This window comes from Lacerta agilis, chromosome 5, assembly GCF_009819535.1.
Source record: "Lacerta agilis isolate rLacAgi1 chromosome 5, rLacAgi1.pri, whole genome shotgun sequence".
NCBI lineage: Eukaryota > Metazoa > Chordata > Lepidosauria > Squamata > Lacertidae > Lacerta > Lacerta agilis.
The window spans coordinates 89,634,738-89,648,856 of record NC_046316.1 but is presented as its reverse complement, the minus strand read 5'-3'; the positions used below and the strand labels follow the sequence as shown (position 1 = coordinate 89,648,856).

At 44.3% G+C, this 14,119-nt stretch overlaps 1 protein-coding gene across 1 annotated transcript in view; it reads left to right on the top strand.

Annotated features, from left to right (window-relative positions):
• Positions 1 to 14,119, top strand: part of LOC117047550 (cytochrome P450 2J6-like) — a 45,459-nt gene that overhangs the window by 1,121 nt on the left and 30,219 nt on the right. The window contains exons 2-6 of the mRNA XM_033150826.1: positions 4,784 to 4,946; positions 7,226 to 7,375; positions 9,141 to 9,301; positions 10,063 to 10,236; positions 11,869 to 12,010. Of these exons, the coding sequence (XP_033006717.1) occupies positions 4,784 to 4,946; positions 7,226 to 7,375; positions 9,141 to 9,301; positions 10,063 to 10,236; positions 11,869 to 12,010 (790 nt within the window). The remainder of the gene's footprint in view (positions 1 to 4,783; positions 4,947 to 7,225; positions 7,376 to 9,140; positions 9,302 to 10,062; positions 10,237 to 11,868; positions 12,011 to 14,119) is intronic.

Sequence of the window (14,119 nt, the reverse complement as noted above, 5' to 3'; positions counted from 1 at the left end):
TTTTAGAATGGCAATGGTGCCCACCTTAGAGGTGTCAGAGCTCATCTCCTTTGAACTCTGGCTGGTATGTGCAGGGCCGGCGCGTCCATTAAGGTGAACTCTTGTCAAACAGGCAGATTCAACTTGCATCACTACCACCATAATTCTTATTGTATTTTATCACCCGCCCTTCAACCTAAGGTCCCAACATTTTTAAAGGACTTTATAGTCGTCCAGTCAACTTTTGCATTGTATACTCTGTCAAAATATATTTGATGGAACTCTTTTCATGTGTGTATTAAACATAAATGGGTTTTCATAACTGACGTTATGGCTGTAAACCACTTAGAGAGCCAGTGTGGTGTAGTGGTTAAGAGCGGTAGACTCATAATCTGGGGAACCGGGTTCGTGTCTACGCTCCTCCACATGCAGCTACTGGGTGACCTTGGGCTGGTCACACTTCTCTGAAGTCTCTCAGCCCCACTCACCCCACAGAGTGTTTGTTGTGGGGGAGGAAGGGAAAGGAGAATGTTAGCCGCTTTGAGACTCCTTCAGGTAGTGAAAAGCGGGATATCAAATCCAAACTCTTCTTCTTCTTCTTCTTCTTCTTCTTCTTCTTCTTCTTCTTCTTCTTCTTCTTCTTCTCCACTACAGCGGAGAAACTGCTGCTTGCCTCTCCACCACCCCCACCTCCCGCTAAAGCAGGCTTTGGCGGGGGGCGGGCGGCACCAGAAGGTGGTCTGCCTAGGGCGCAAGAAACCCTAGCACTGGTCCGGGGTATGTGGGAAGTCCTGGTAGTAGTTGTAGCCTACATTGCAGATCCTGTGCTGAGCAAATGTTAGAGCAGATCAGACATGTAAAACTGGTTGACTGCAATTGATAGGTAGACCATCGGGTAGGTCCTTATCAATCACCATCTATCGGCGCCCCCCCTGCCCCACCGGTATTTTCCTCCGTCTCCGCCACAGCCTGAAATACCAAGGATACCAAGGAACTAGCGAGAGTTTAGCACTCATTTTAAGCGATATGGCGATTGCAAGACCACCTCTGGACCGGCCACCTTTCTGGGAGGGTCTAGCTGGAAGAGCTATCAGTTCAAAGCCATTTATATCTATTTTATCTTCTTCCCATGTTTCTTGCAAAAGGATTATCTGAAAAGAATTTATATAGGACAGAAATACGGGATCTAATCTTTTCCTTTTCCAGCCAGCAATGTTCCAACTTAGGACTGCTAGCTGGGGACTTCTGTGTTGTTCTTTTAACAGTCAAAACGGAGGAGGGGCAGACTCTCTGGAAGGGACGGAAGATGTAACAAAAAAATCAGTTATTTTACTTTGGGAAGATGGTAACTGTGAGGAGCCCTCCAAATTAAAATTTTTAACAATTTGGTTCGACTGTTGGAACACCGTGGTTGATCTACTAAAAGTAGATCCCTGAACAGGAAGGCTCTTCATTTCAAAATTCTTTGTACAACTTGACAGAGAGATACCCAGGGAGGGAGAAATTAAGTCCGTCGGAGGAAACCCTCTGGCAGATTTATCATCAGACATTAGGATGATTTTATTGATGTGTCCCATTGGGTCTTAAATCATTTCCAACGGCGGGTCCCGAAGTGTAACATTCGCATTTTCCTTTGAAGAAGGTAATTGAGGGGACATCACAGGGGCGGGAATTGCGGAAGACTCTCTCAGGGGCATCACTTGTGGACTACTTCTATATCTGGTCGAAACTGGAGAAGATTCTAGATCTGGCATAGATGAGTGAGTTAAAGAGGGATTTGAGTCAAGCAGGGAAATCAGAATTTCATCCTTAGGTGTGTTGGTCGATGAATGTAGATCGAGGTTAAGTGAGGATGGCAGAGCCTGGTCGTCTCGTGATATAGCGCAAGGGGCAGAAACAACCTGAAGATTTGAGTCTTGCAGGATGGTTTTTGTTTTCAGAGTGGGGCTGAGCTGAAGAAGGTCATCCACTTCTGTCCGGTGCGTCCAAGTGGGGTTATTTGAAACATCGTTAGTATCTTCCCCTCTGTATTGGACTCGCAAAAGCTGAGATTTAAGCGTGTCAAATCTTTGCATCATCACCGACTGTTCTATCGGTGGGAGGGCTCTGAATGAATCAATAAGTTCCCTTTCATCAAGGGCAGCCTGCAGATTTTCATCCTCATATATGGCTGTTTGAGAGGGTATTGAGTTTGGTCGAGAATGGCACGCTGCAGAGTCATCGCAGTGGGGCCTGACAGTATTTTGAAGTAAGGCAGAGTCTCTTGTCCTATTGACCTCACCGTCAGGGCACCTATTTAGAAGGGGTTTGATCTTGCTATCTGCAAAAACCCTCGTTGCTACGATGTCGGCCATGGTCAAAAGCGTTTTCCGCCTAGCAATAATAGATGGTATCTTTTCAGAGTGGAACGCAAGTATCACCTTCAAGAAGTTGGTCTGCCGGAACAGGGGCATCACGGCATATAGGTCAATCTGGTGTTTCTTAATTTTTAAAAGTTTGCTTAAACAGTCTTTAGCCCCTTCTAGCATTGACCATCTTCCTATTTCTGACCTGACAGAAAGGCAACTTTTCTTGGGATGCAGAGTTAATATCTGATTATTCAATTGGGAATTTAAGATATATTTAATTTTAGTCTCCTTTATTTTATCTGAATTGGGGTGAGGCAATAAGTTTTTGACCTCACAAACTGAAGATTGTGTTGTCGATTCAAGTTTTTCGACTTTCAGCAGGATATTGGATAATTGTGAAGATACCTCATCCAGCCTTTTAAAAATACAGTGAAGGGTCTTAATTACTAAGTGTAACTGCTCACAACTGGGGAACTCCCCCATATCAGATGTTAAACCATCTTCCTGTGATGAGAGTTTTTCTTTCGTATTCTCCTTTACAGGCTTTACTTTTGAAAAATTTTGATTCATCAGAATAGTAGTGGATTCTAAGTCAATTAGAGGTAGGAAGCGATTTTGGGTTTCCACCGCAAAGCAATGCTCAGCATGGTCACTCCCTCCTCTATTCCGGTGTGGCTCCAACCTTGATAGTTTTGGTTTAGGGGATGATAGGAGCTCGTCAGAGTCTCTCAAGCGTTTGTTCTGACCCATACTTTCCTCAGGCCAGGGATTATACGATTCTTAAAATAGCATAACACTTAACACACAAATAAGATATTTAAGACCACCAGAAGATGGCACCGCGGGTGAAAGCTCCTTGGATGGATACTAATAGTGAAGTTTTCCTCTCCACTACGGTAAAATCCACTTACAACATCAGTCTTTCGTGGACACCTCGCACCCAGTTTGCTGAAGCTTCTCACAAGGGAAGTATTGAGATGTGACAGCCTCAAGATGTCGAGGGGGTTGGGTGCCAATTGTCCTGGCTCCACTGGCCTCTCACAGCCCTCTATGACAGCAGCCTGGGCACAAACGATGTATTATCCAGGATTTAAACACCACACAGCGTCTTCCTCTTAAGCCCTCTCTCCTCTCTCCAATTAAGACAATGGCGTTCTCATCTCTTTTAGCAGCCGAGGCCAACCCGCTGATAAGACAGAAACAAGGAGCAGTCTGGAGCAGGGCCAAATCTCTCAGAGAGTTGCCATAGCACGCAGCTGCAGCAATTATAAAATGCTTCAAAAGATTAAAATGCTTTAAAAGATTAAAAGAAGATTAAAAGGAGTCTGAAGAGCACCGGTAAGCACGTCTTACCTCGGCACCATGTTCTAGGGAAAACACCAAGGATACCAAGGAATGCCTCCTGTGTTATCGTTTCGTTCTGCAGTCCCCCTAAAAAAAAGCTCAACAACTTTTGGCAATTCTCCCTAAAAATAGTTCAACAACTTTTGGCAATTCTCTCCCCCCCCTTCCACCCACCCACCCCATGCTCCTCCTCCCTCCAATGACAATGGGTAGATCACTGCCAGTTTTTTTATACTGGGAGTAGTCTCTTGGGAGTTGGACGTGCCTAGAGTAGATTATCTTCAAGGCTCTCGCATGCCCTTCTAGCTTGCACTCTTTATAAAGACTTGAGGAATGAGATTATCACCCCTCTTATGACAAAAGAAGAAATTGAAGAATTGCAACAAAGGTGTGGAATTATGCTGGTAAAGAAAGCAAAATATTTGGGAATCTGGTTGACTGCAAAAACTATTAATTTGTTTAACGATAATTCCCAACCGGTATGGAAGGAGATTAAGAGAGACTTGAAAATATGGAATAGATTAAAGTTGTCATTCTGTGGTAGAATCTCAGCGGTTAAAATGAATGTATACTTAAGATGTTATTTTTATTTCAAACGATTCCATTGATTAAGGGGACAGGACAATTCAAAGAATGACAAAAGGTACTTTCAAGATTCATCTGGTGGGGAACCAAGGATAAAATTTTAATTACTGATAGATAAAAAAGAAAGAAGTGGATCCTCCATGCCAGATATGAAACTTTATTATGAGGCGTCCTATCTATGTTGATTAAAAGAATGGATTAAACTGGAAAATACAGATTTATTAGACTTGGAAGGTTATGACAACAGGTTTGGATGGCACTCTTATCTTTGGTATGATAAAAGTGAAAGTACACAGAGGTTTTACAAATCATGTGATAAGAAGATCTTTGTATGAGGTTTGGGATAGGAAGGGAAGGGAAGGTGATAAGGCAAGCAATAGGAATCTGACAGGAACAGAAAACTAGAGGAGAGCTGCACACAGCCAGAAGATGGAGCGGTGAGGAAGGCTGTAGTCAATGCATTAACTTGAATTGATCTCTTGGTTTGAATGTGATATTTCTCTTTTCTCTTTTGATCCAAATGGCAGTTGGCAAAGCAATATGGAAATGTGTACTGTATATGGGGAGCATATGTACCAGCAGTAATACTATCTGGATACCAAGCAGTGAAAGAAGGCCTTACAAACCATTTTGATGACCTGTTGGACCGACCAGTAACCCCATTCCTGAAAACTGCTCTTAAAAAGAAGGGTAAGTGATGGGTTTGAAAGACCTTTTCTCCAGATAAATCACCAAGGGAAAGAGAATAACACTCTGAATGTTTCCATCGTCTGGAGTTTTCTCCAGCATATGAGCTCTTGAAAGTAGCCATTGCACCACATTTGTCAGCGATGTCTTTAGACACTGAGATTACCACATCATCCTTTATATAGTCTCTTACATAAAATCCAGAAGTCTACAGAAGTGATGCAAATGTGGAAGACACAGATTATCAGGAGGTGCTCAAAGAGGAAGTTTTGCTTCCTTGAAAGGAAGAAGTGACTGATAAGGAGCAGAGTAATGGAATGTGCATGAATCTGGGGGAAAGCTAAAAGAATCCAGAGTAGGTGGTTGTAAGGAGGATAAACGAAGGTAGTGTGGGGCTTGTAACTTAAGTTATCCTTTGAGAAATGCCTGTGGAACACTGAGTTCTTGAACCTGGCAAAGCCCTATAGTAAAATCTGCATACCTGTACATCCTGAACAGTGTTTATCTGCCTGTTTGCCAACTTAGCAAGCCATCAAAGAAAACTGATGAAGTTTGGGCCAAGTTGCCTCAAAATGTCAGCCAAAAGGTGCAGTTTGGAGCCTTAAGCTGAGTGACATCCATGTGCTCCTAAAATATGTGGCTCCTGGTGCTTCCAGATAGAATCTATGGATGATAGCTCAAAGTCCAGCTTGAAAACATGTTGATGGAGAAACACCTGTTGCCTTCAGTGGCCTTGGCATGGGCTGCTGATTTAGAACAGAGGCACAAGATGTGCACAGGTCATCCCACTGAGGGCTCTCTCTCTCTCTCTCTCTCTCTCTCTCTCTCTCTCTCTCTCTCTCTCTCTCTCTCTCTGGAACATATAAGGTTGTAGTCAATATTAGGCATACTCAGAGTAGACCCACTGAAATAAATGGGTGTGATGAACTTGGGTCTATTAATTTTAATGGGTCTGCTCTATTTTTTCCTAGAAAATTGCCAAGGTTGCAGGTTCGATCCCGCATGGGACAGCTGCACATCCTGCATTGCAGGGGTTGGACTAGACCAGGCATAGGCAACCTTCGGCTCTCCAGATGTTTTGGCCTACAACTCCCATGATCCCTAGCTAACAGGACCAGTGGTCAGGGATGATGGGAATTGTAGTCCGAAACATCTGGAGAGCCGAAGGTTGCCTATGCCTGGACTAGACGATCCTCAGGATCCCTTCCAACTCTATGATTCTGTGATGTCCATGAGCAAGTGAAGGCAGTGGCCCAAGCAAACTGGGGTTAGTAGGCCCAGGGTCGTGGGTGGCAGGCCAAGAGAACCAAGGTGCAGATGCAGGGCCATAGTTATTAATAATAATAAAAGGTAAAGGGACCCCAGACCATTAGGTCCAGTCGTGAACGACTCTGGGGTTGTGGTGCTCATCTCGCTTTATTGGCCGAGAGAGCCGGCATACAGCTTCCGGGTCATGAAGCCAGCATAACTAAGCCACTTCTGGAGAACCAGAACAGCACACGGAAACGCTGTTTACCTTCCCGCCAGAGTGGTACCTGTTTATCTACTTGTATTTTGATGTGCTTTTGAACTGCTAGGTTGGCAGGAGCAGGGACCGAGCAATGGGAGCTCACCCCGACGCGGGGATTTGAACCACTGACCTTCTGATCGGCAAGCCCTAGGCTCTGTGGTTTAACCCACAATGCCATCCGCGTCCCTATTATTATTATTATTAATATTTCTACCCTGCCCATCTGGCTGGGTTTCCCCAGCCACTCTGGGCAGCTTCCAGGAAAAGATTAAAAATACATTAATACATACATTACATGTAGACTATGCAAATTGCTTCAGAGAAGCCTTTGAGCAACTGGTAGAGCTTTATGGTCAAGATGGGTGCCCCACCCACTGAGTGCTGCATCTGGACAGCTGTAAGGCTGCACCTCAGCATTAGCAACAAGAACAATAAAATTTATTATTGATACCCCAGGCATCTTGTTGCAGTACCAAGTGGAACTCCCAGCCCACATAAAACATGTTTAGTTGCTGGCCTCACCTTAGTGTTGCTGGCCCTGTCCCCAATGAGCATACATCAGGGGTAGGTCAGGTGTCAATTACATATGTAGCAGTACTTGTCAGTACAAACAGGAGGCCCAGAGCTCTGCTCAGCCCTGTCAGTGAGCAGCCCTCCAGTTCCTGCTAGGCAGCCGGCAGGGGTTAGGGGGACATCAGAGGGCAATGCCAGACAAAACACTTCTTTGTAACACTGTAAGTAATATTTTCTCATCGATTCTTGATTGTCTCAGGCATGGTATTTTCAAACGGTCACATCTGGAAGCAGCACAGACGTTTCGGCGTGATTACTATGCGGAAACTGGGGCTGGGAAAGAAAGGCATGGAGCACCAAATAGAAGAGGAGGCCATTGAGCTTGTGAAGATCTTCGCCCAGGCAAAGGGTATGTGATACTGGATAATGACACTGGATAATGGTGATGGATTTTGTAAAAATCAAACTTGATACCAAGCTGTGCCCTGTTTGCATGTTTATGAATGTTTGCAAGGTGATCAGCAATGAACGCTCCCCACATCAAATGGGGGCCAACGTTTGCGTGGTCGCGCGCAACCTGGGCGACACCTGGTAGTTCGGCTGGCTGTACCCTCCCCCAGAAGAGATACCTGGGGCCTCCGCCTACCCAGTTAACTGTCCAATCTCACCTGGGGGAGGTGTTGCCAAGGGATTGGCCAGGTCAGGGCCGGCGAGTCCATTTAGGTGAACTAGGCAATTGCCTAGGGCGCCAAAATGGAGGGGGCGCTGGCCAGGCTTGGGTGGGACAGGCTAGCAGCAGCTTCTCCGCTGTAGCGGAGAGGTGCTGCTTGCCCCCTACACCATCCCCCGGCTCCCGCTAAAGCAGGCTTTGGCGGGGGGTGGGCGGTGGGATGGGCGAGCAGCAGCTTCTCACTACAGCAGAGAAACTGCTGCTTGCCTCTCCACCACCACCCACCTCCCGCTAAAGCAGGCTTTGGCAGGGGGCGGGCGGCAGGACAGGCGAGCAGCAGCTTCTCGCTACAGCAGAGAAACTGCTGCTTGCCTCTCCATCCCCCCCACCTCCCACTAAAGCAGGCTTTGGCGGGGGGCGCCAGAAGGTGGTTCGCCTAGGGCGCAAGAAGCCCTAGCACCGGTCCTGGGCCAGGTAAGGGGAGGGACTACCCAGCCCACACAATAGAGAGTGTAGCTTACCTGAGAAGCAGCAGCCGGCTCCAGATTTTTTTTGTAGCAGACAAAAAATAGTAAACCAAATGACAAATTTTCAAACATCCATTAATTGCACAACTCAGCTCCTTATCAGCTCTGAATTGTTTTATTGATGTGCTAATGGTGGCTATTAACATTCAGTGGCATTATTTGGGAGGGGGGTTGGGTTTGTTGTTCAGTCGTTCAGTCGTGTCCGACTCTTCGTGACCCCATGGACCAGAGCACGCCAGGCACGCCTATCCTTCACTGCCTCCCGCAGTTTGGCCAAACTCATGTTAGTAGCTTCGAGAATACTGTCCAACCATCTCATCCTTTGTCGTCCCCTTCTCCTTGTGCCCTCCATCTTTCCCAACATCAGGGTCTTTTCCAGGGAGTCTTCTCTTCTCATGAGGTGGCCAAAGTACTGGGGGTTGGGTAGCTTCCCTTTTTCTTTCAGTAGCTGCTATCAGCTGGAAGGGAGAGAACAATGGATGGGAAGTTGAGGTGATGTTTGTAGGGGGGAAACTAAGTCTAAGCAGAACTGGTGCATGCTAACACTAGTGGGGAGGGGAACAAGATGTGGGAGAATCAGCTGAGGAAGGTTATGGGAAGCAGGAAACTGAGCAGAGCCAAGCTGCTACTATTAAGCTTGAGGTATGGAGGTGAGATAGGGCTTTCAAAACTCAGCAACAACCAACTCCAAGTCTTGCCAGCAGAGTCCCATGAACATTTACTCAAAAGTAAGTTCAATTAGCCTTATTTCCAGAAAAAATTGCACAGTATTGCACCCCAAGCACATTTTGGATAAGAGGCTAACTGTTTCTTTGCATTATTATTATTATTATTTTGCAAAATGCAAGAGCAAGCTGAGTTAATTAGCATTTTACAAGCTTCGTACAAAATGAGTTCATGCAAGGGCATTTCAAGAAAAAGAAAATGTGTGAATTAATGCAAGCCTCATGAAAATCTGTAAATAACTTCATTTGCAGAACAGCCATTTGATCCATCACTGCCCATCACAAATGCAGTTTCCAATTTAATATGCGTTTTGGCTTTTGGATACCGATTTTCCCTTGAAGACGAAAAGTTCCAAAAAATGATGGAAGCTGTTGATTTTTCCTTGAAACATGGAGGTTCTATATTTCATTGTGTGAGTAATCTTTTTCTTTCCTGATGGGTGTCAGAGAGGACTTCACCACCATAAGCATTCACAGAACTATTCTGGTACTACAGTACACTTAGAGTAGTACGGTGTGTCATAAAGGGATTCAAAGCAGACCTGCTAAGCACTGGACTAATAATCTCAACTCACACACTACAAAGCCAGGCCTAAATAAGGATAGTAGTGAGTAGAAGCAGGTGCAGAAGCCTACTAAATAAGATTAAACAAAATAGAAAATTCCTTCCAGTAGCACCTTAGAGACCAACTGAGTTTGTTCTTGGTATGAGCTTTCGTGTGCATGCACACTTCTTCAGATACCTGAAGATACCTGAAGAAGTGTGCATGCACACGAAAGCTCATACCAAGAACAAACCTAGTTGGTCTCTAAGGTGCTACTGGAAAGAATTTTCTATTTTGTTTCGACTATGGCAGACCAACACGGCTACCCACCTGAAATAAGATTAACTTACAGATATTTTTGCCTTGGACTTCATCAGTTTTTGGAATGTGGCCCTAGGTAGGCAGGGGAAAAAATTCCCCATCCTATTTTAGAGAGTTTGGCTTAGGGCAATGGGGTGTTTTCATCTGTGCTCACTATCACACAAGTGTACCTACCTCTCAGGGTTGTTTTGAAAATAAAGTGGGCAAGGGAGATATATCACACTGAACCCCTTGGAGAAAATGTGAAATTAAAATGTATTAATAGACCAAAAAATGAGTGAGAGGTTTTGATTTCTTCTTCCCTGCAGCTGTATGAACTCTTCCCATGGTTGTTGAAACATCTCCCAGGACCTCATAATAAGGCATTGTCTTCCATAGAGCTAGTACATTCATTTGCAAAGGAAGAGGTAGAAAGGCATAGAAAGCAGCAAAAGGATGAGCCACAGGATTTCATTGATTTCTATCTACTTCAAATTGAGAAAGTAAGTATCCAATAATAACTGAAGACACATTAGTGCCTGAAATGAAGCCCACTCCATTGGATTTGGCAGAAGTCCAACACCTGGAACAGTCTTGCTGCACCATTCAGACATACATTCCTGGTCTCATATATGAATTCTGAAGGCAGAATCAGAATTCAAAATGACCTTAACAGATTGAAAAATTGGGCCCAAATTAACAAAATGAATTTTAATAGGGACAAATGTAAGGTTCTGTATGCTATGTGATAGTGATTATGGAGCCTAGCTCCCATACTTCTGAGGATTAGTGTCTATTCCACACATTATTCTGTCCTACAACAATGGAAAAAGATCTAGCAGTGCGAGAGCCCAGGGGTCTGGGACTTTACCCAGGGTCTGTGCATCCTTTGGAAATGTGGCAATGTGGAGACTGTGGTATCTTTATGATATATGGTTTATTTACACATATATACAGCCTGAGCCTGCCATGGAGAGGTTCAGAGCATTCACACTCCAAAAAGGTCTTGCTTCTCCCATAGATGCAGTTCTGGATTCAAACAGAAATCAAACATGCTCCAAAACATTGCTGCTCTGGCCCTCTCTGTAGCTTGCTGACTGCCCAAGATTTTCCTCGCACCCACATCAGGCAAACCTCAATCCTAAAAACTACCAGCAGCCTTTTGTCTTACTAACTAAAACCAGGGCATAGGGAGGGGCTTCACCCATTTGAATTTCTGGCAGTGATTCTCCTGATGATCCATGTGCCTACTTTTTCTTTGGTTCACAACTCAGCCTTTACCAGGCATTGTTCTCCTAATGACCCACTATCACCAGGCAGGGGTTCAGTGCATACCACAGTTTAACCCCCAAATTGTGATTAATTCTAACTTTTATTGGACCCAGGAATTTAGGATGTCTCACACCCCACAAACTCTTATCAGATCTATGTATGTATCATTTATATGCTGTGGTGTAACATTAGGGAAGAACTAAAAAGCAAGTTCTATCAAAATGAAAGATCCCTCCATCCCCACCCTTCACCCCATCACCTCTCATGCTGTGGGTGCTTCCCAATAAGTTTGATTCCATTTTGGGGGTAGAAGAAGACTGACTGATGTATGGTTTTTGGACAACTGAGCTGTTGTCAGAAGTGTAGGAAGTCCCAGATTTGCTTTGAGAAACCTTGTTAGTGGGGTGATCTGATTTGGAAACATGATAACTTTTCCCAGTCCACCCCAGTTCACCTTGTAATTTTGGGTACACAAAAAGCCAATGCAAACCACTATTAATAAGCTGGGGAGAGGATATGCATAAGCCTGCACTGGATTTGTGCAGATGATGCCAGTATCTTTGCACCATCAACCCAAAATTACTTGGGAAGAAGCTGACTTGGAAAGGGCTGTGTTTTCTTTTTATTACCTCTTATGGTACATGTCTTCAGAAGAAAAGATCATTTCCTGTACCCTTTATACTGTAATGCTGTTTAAGATTACTATTCCAGTCCATGACTGTGTGCAAGTATCTTTCCGCAAATTCACCTGTAAAACAAAATATTAGGTGTTGTGCTAGGAATACCCCCCACCCAAGGTCAGATAGATTTCATGTGGCCTGTAAATAATTCCAACATTTCACCTTTTCCATTATCGTCAACAGAGCAAGGATGACCCCAACTCTACCTTTGATGAAGACAACCTGGCAGAGTGTGTTCTTGACCTCTTCATCGCAGGGACAGAGACAACTGCTGCTACTCTGCAATGGGGACTGCTTCTCATGGTGTCTTATCCAGATGTTCAAGGTGAAGGAGAACTTTGCAATGGAAGCATGCATCTCTCTGGATCCCTGCAGGGAAGCGCTTAGATTTATTTGCTTTTTTAGTAGCAGGTTGTGATTCTTCCAAGGTTTCATAATGGGTGGATGACAAATATCCATTCATATCTAGCAATCCACTAAAATGTATATATATGTATTTTTAAACCCACACAAAACACTTCAGGCATAATAACCTATCTTTGAAGTCTAATTGAATAAGTGGGACATGTTGCAAGAAAAAAAATGGCTGTTTTAGAAAGGCTCAGTGAACTGAATGTTTGATCTTTTTCTGATATGAAAATGTAGTTTCTCCTACACTTTGTGGGAATGTTTGGGAATCTGGGGGAGGATATATTGTCTAACATTCCCCTTTTTATCACACGCACAGCAGATAGCTTCCGCAGACTCGCTAGAGTCTCTGTAAATATTTTTTCCTGGTACTTTCCCCATTTAATCCCTCCTGAAATAAGACACTACACAGTCTTATGTAAAGTATAAAATGTTTACTCACAAGTAATTATCTGTTCACATAAAGGTTCCCAGAAGGCAGACTTAAAAGGTTAGAACATAGTGTAAATGTGGTGACTATCTCCTTATGGGAGAAAGTCCCCCTTTTCTTCTCTTGACCTAGTGCCAAGGGTGCATTTTAGTAATGCTGTTGTTAAGATGGCATTGTGAGAGAGACAAGATAAGATGGTCGCCAGCCTGTGGTTTCTTGTGGTTTTTTGCCGTGCCCATCTCAAGTTACACATAGGAAGTTTCGTCTCAGTCCTAGAAAGCAGGAAGTACCAGCTGGAGGACTGAGACAACCTTCATGTCTACTCTAGCAAATGTTGTGCTTGACTGCACCTGATTCTTACATCCCACACACTTGGCTGTACATTGGAAGCGATCATCAAAGGCATTCTCAACTGCAACTGTACATTAAACACAAATAGATAGAATTTCAGTCTCCCCCAGGGCATCTAGCACTTTGAGGTATTTCTGTCTACTCCTCATTTATTTATTTTATTACCCATCACTGACTGAACCAGTCCATACTTCACCTGTCATACCAATTTCCACTGAATGAATAATCACTTTGGGAAGACTGAGTGGGAATAGAGCCAGGTGGATTTGGCAAAAATGGTGCTTGTTGTGTGTCAAGTAAGCTATGTGGATGTATAATATGTATATTTAGCTGGCTGCAGATTAATACTACCTATTAGAATATATGGGAACAGAGATTCTATGCTGACCTTTCAACTGTACTAGGTCAGTCTGCTGGGATAATCGTATCTGAAGAAGTGTGCATGCACACGAAAGCTCATACCAAGAACAAACTCAGTTGGTCTCTAAGGTGCTACTGGAAGGAATTTTCTATTTTGTTTCGACTATGGCAGACCAACACGGCTACCCACCTGTGCTGGGATAATGTTATTGCTTCTATGCAGAATGCTCTAAAAGGTGTTAAAATGTGTCACCACCTGGATAATGAACATCTCTCAGAGGGAGTACACAGAGAAGGGCTTCAGGTGGCAAACTTAGAGCTTGAGTAGGTTTTATGGAGAAAAGCAGCCCCCAGTGTACTTGGGTCCTGAGCGAAAGAAGTCTTGGTCCGCGTTCTAATCAGGATGGGGAAAGCACAGAGCTTTCACAGCTGCCATTTTAGCTTTTTACATGGAAAAAGGAGGGATATCTGCTAAGGATAGGAGGAACACAGAGCTGCCCTTCCTTTCCCTCAGTGTTTGGTCTTTTGTCAGAAGCCAACTCTTCTCTCCTCAAGAGGGAAGGGAAGAGGCAGCTGCTCTCTCAGGAGAATAGGGAGCCAGAGCTCTCTAGAATTCCCTCATTACACTTAATTCCTATCAACCATTTTAAGTACCACCACAAGAAGATGCTTGTTTTGCCCCTTCACACTCCATCCACTAGGAGACAAAGCCCCCCCACGAACCCCCAATTAACCAAAAGTGCTATTAATTCATAGCTGTCAACCCTCCCTGCTGTTCCTTAATTTTCACTTTTAAAAAACCACACTTGCTAGGCCTCAGTCCTGCTGTTAGCCTGTTAGCCATCCTCCTCCCCTTTCCTGCCCTGTCTCTCTGAGGCACTGAGA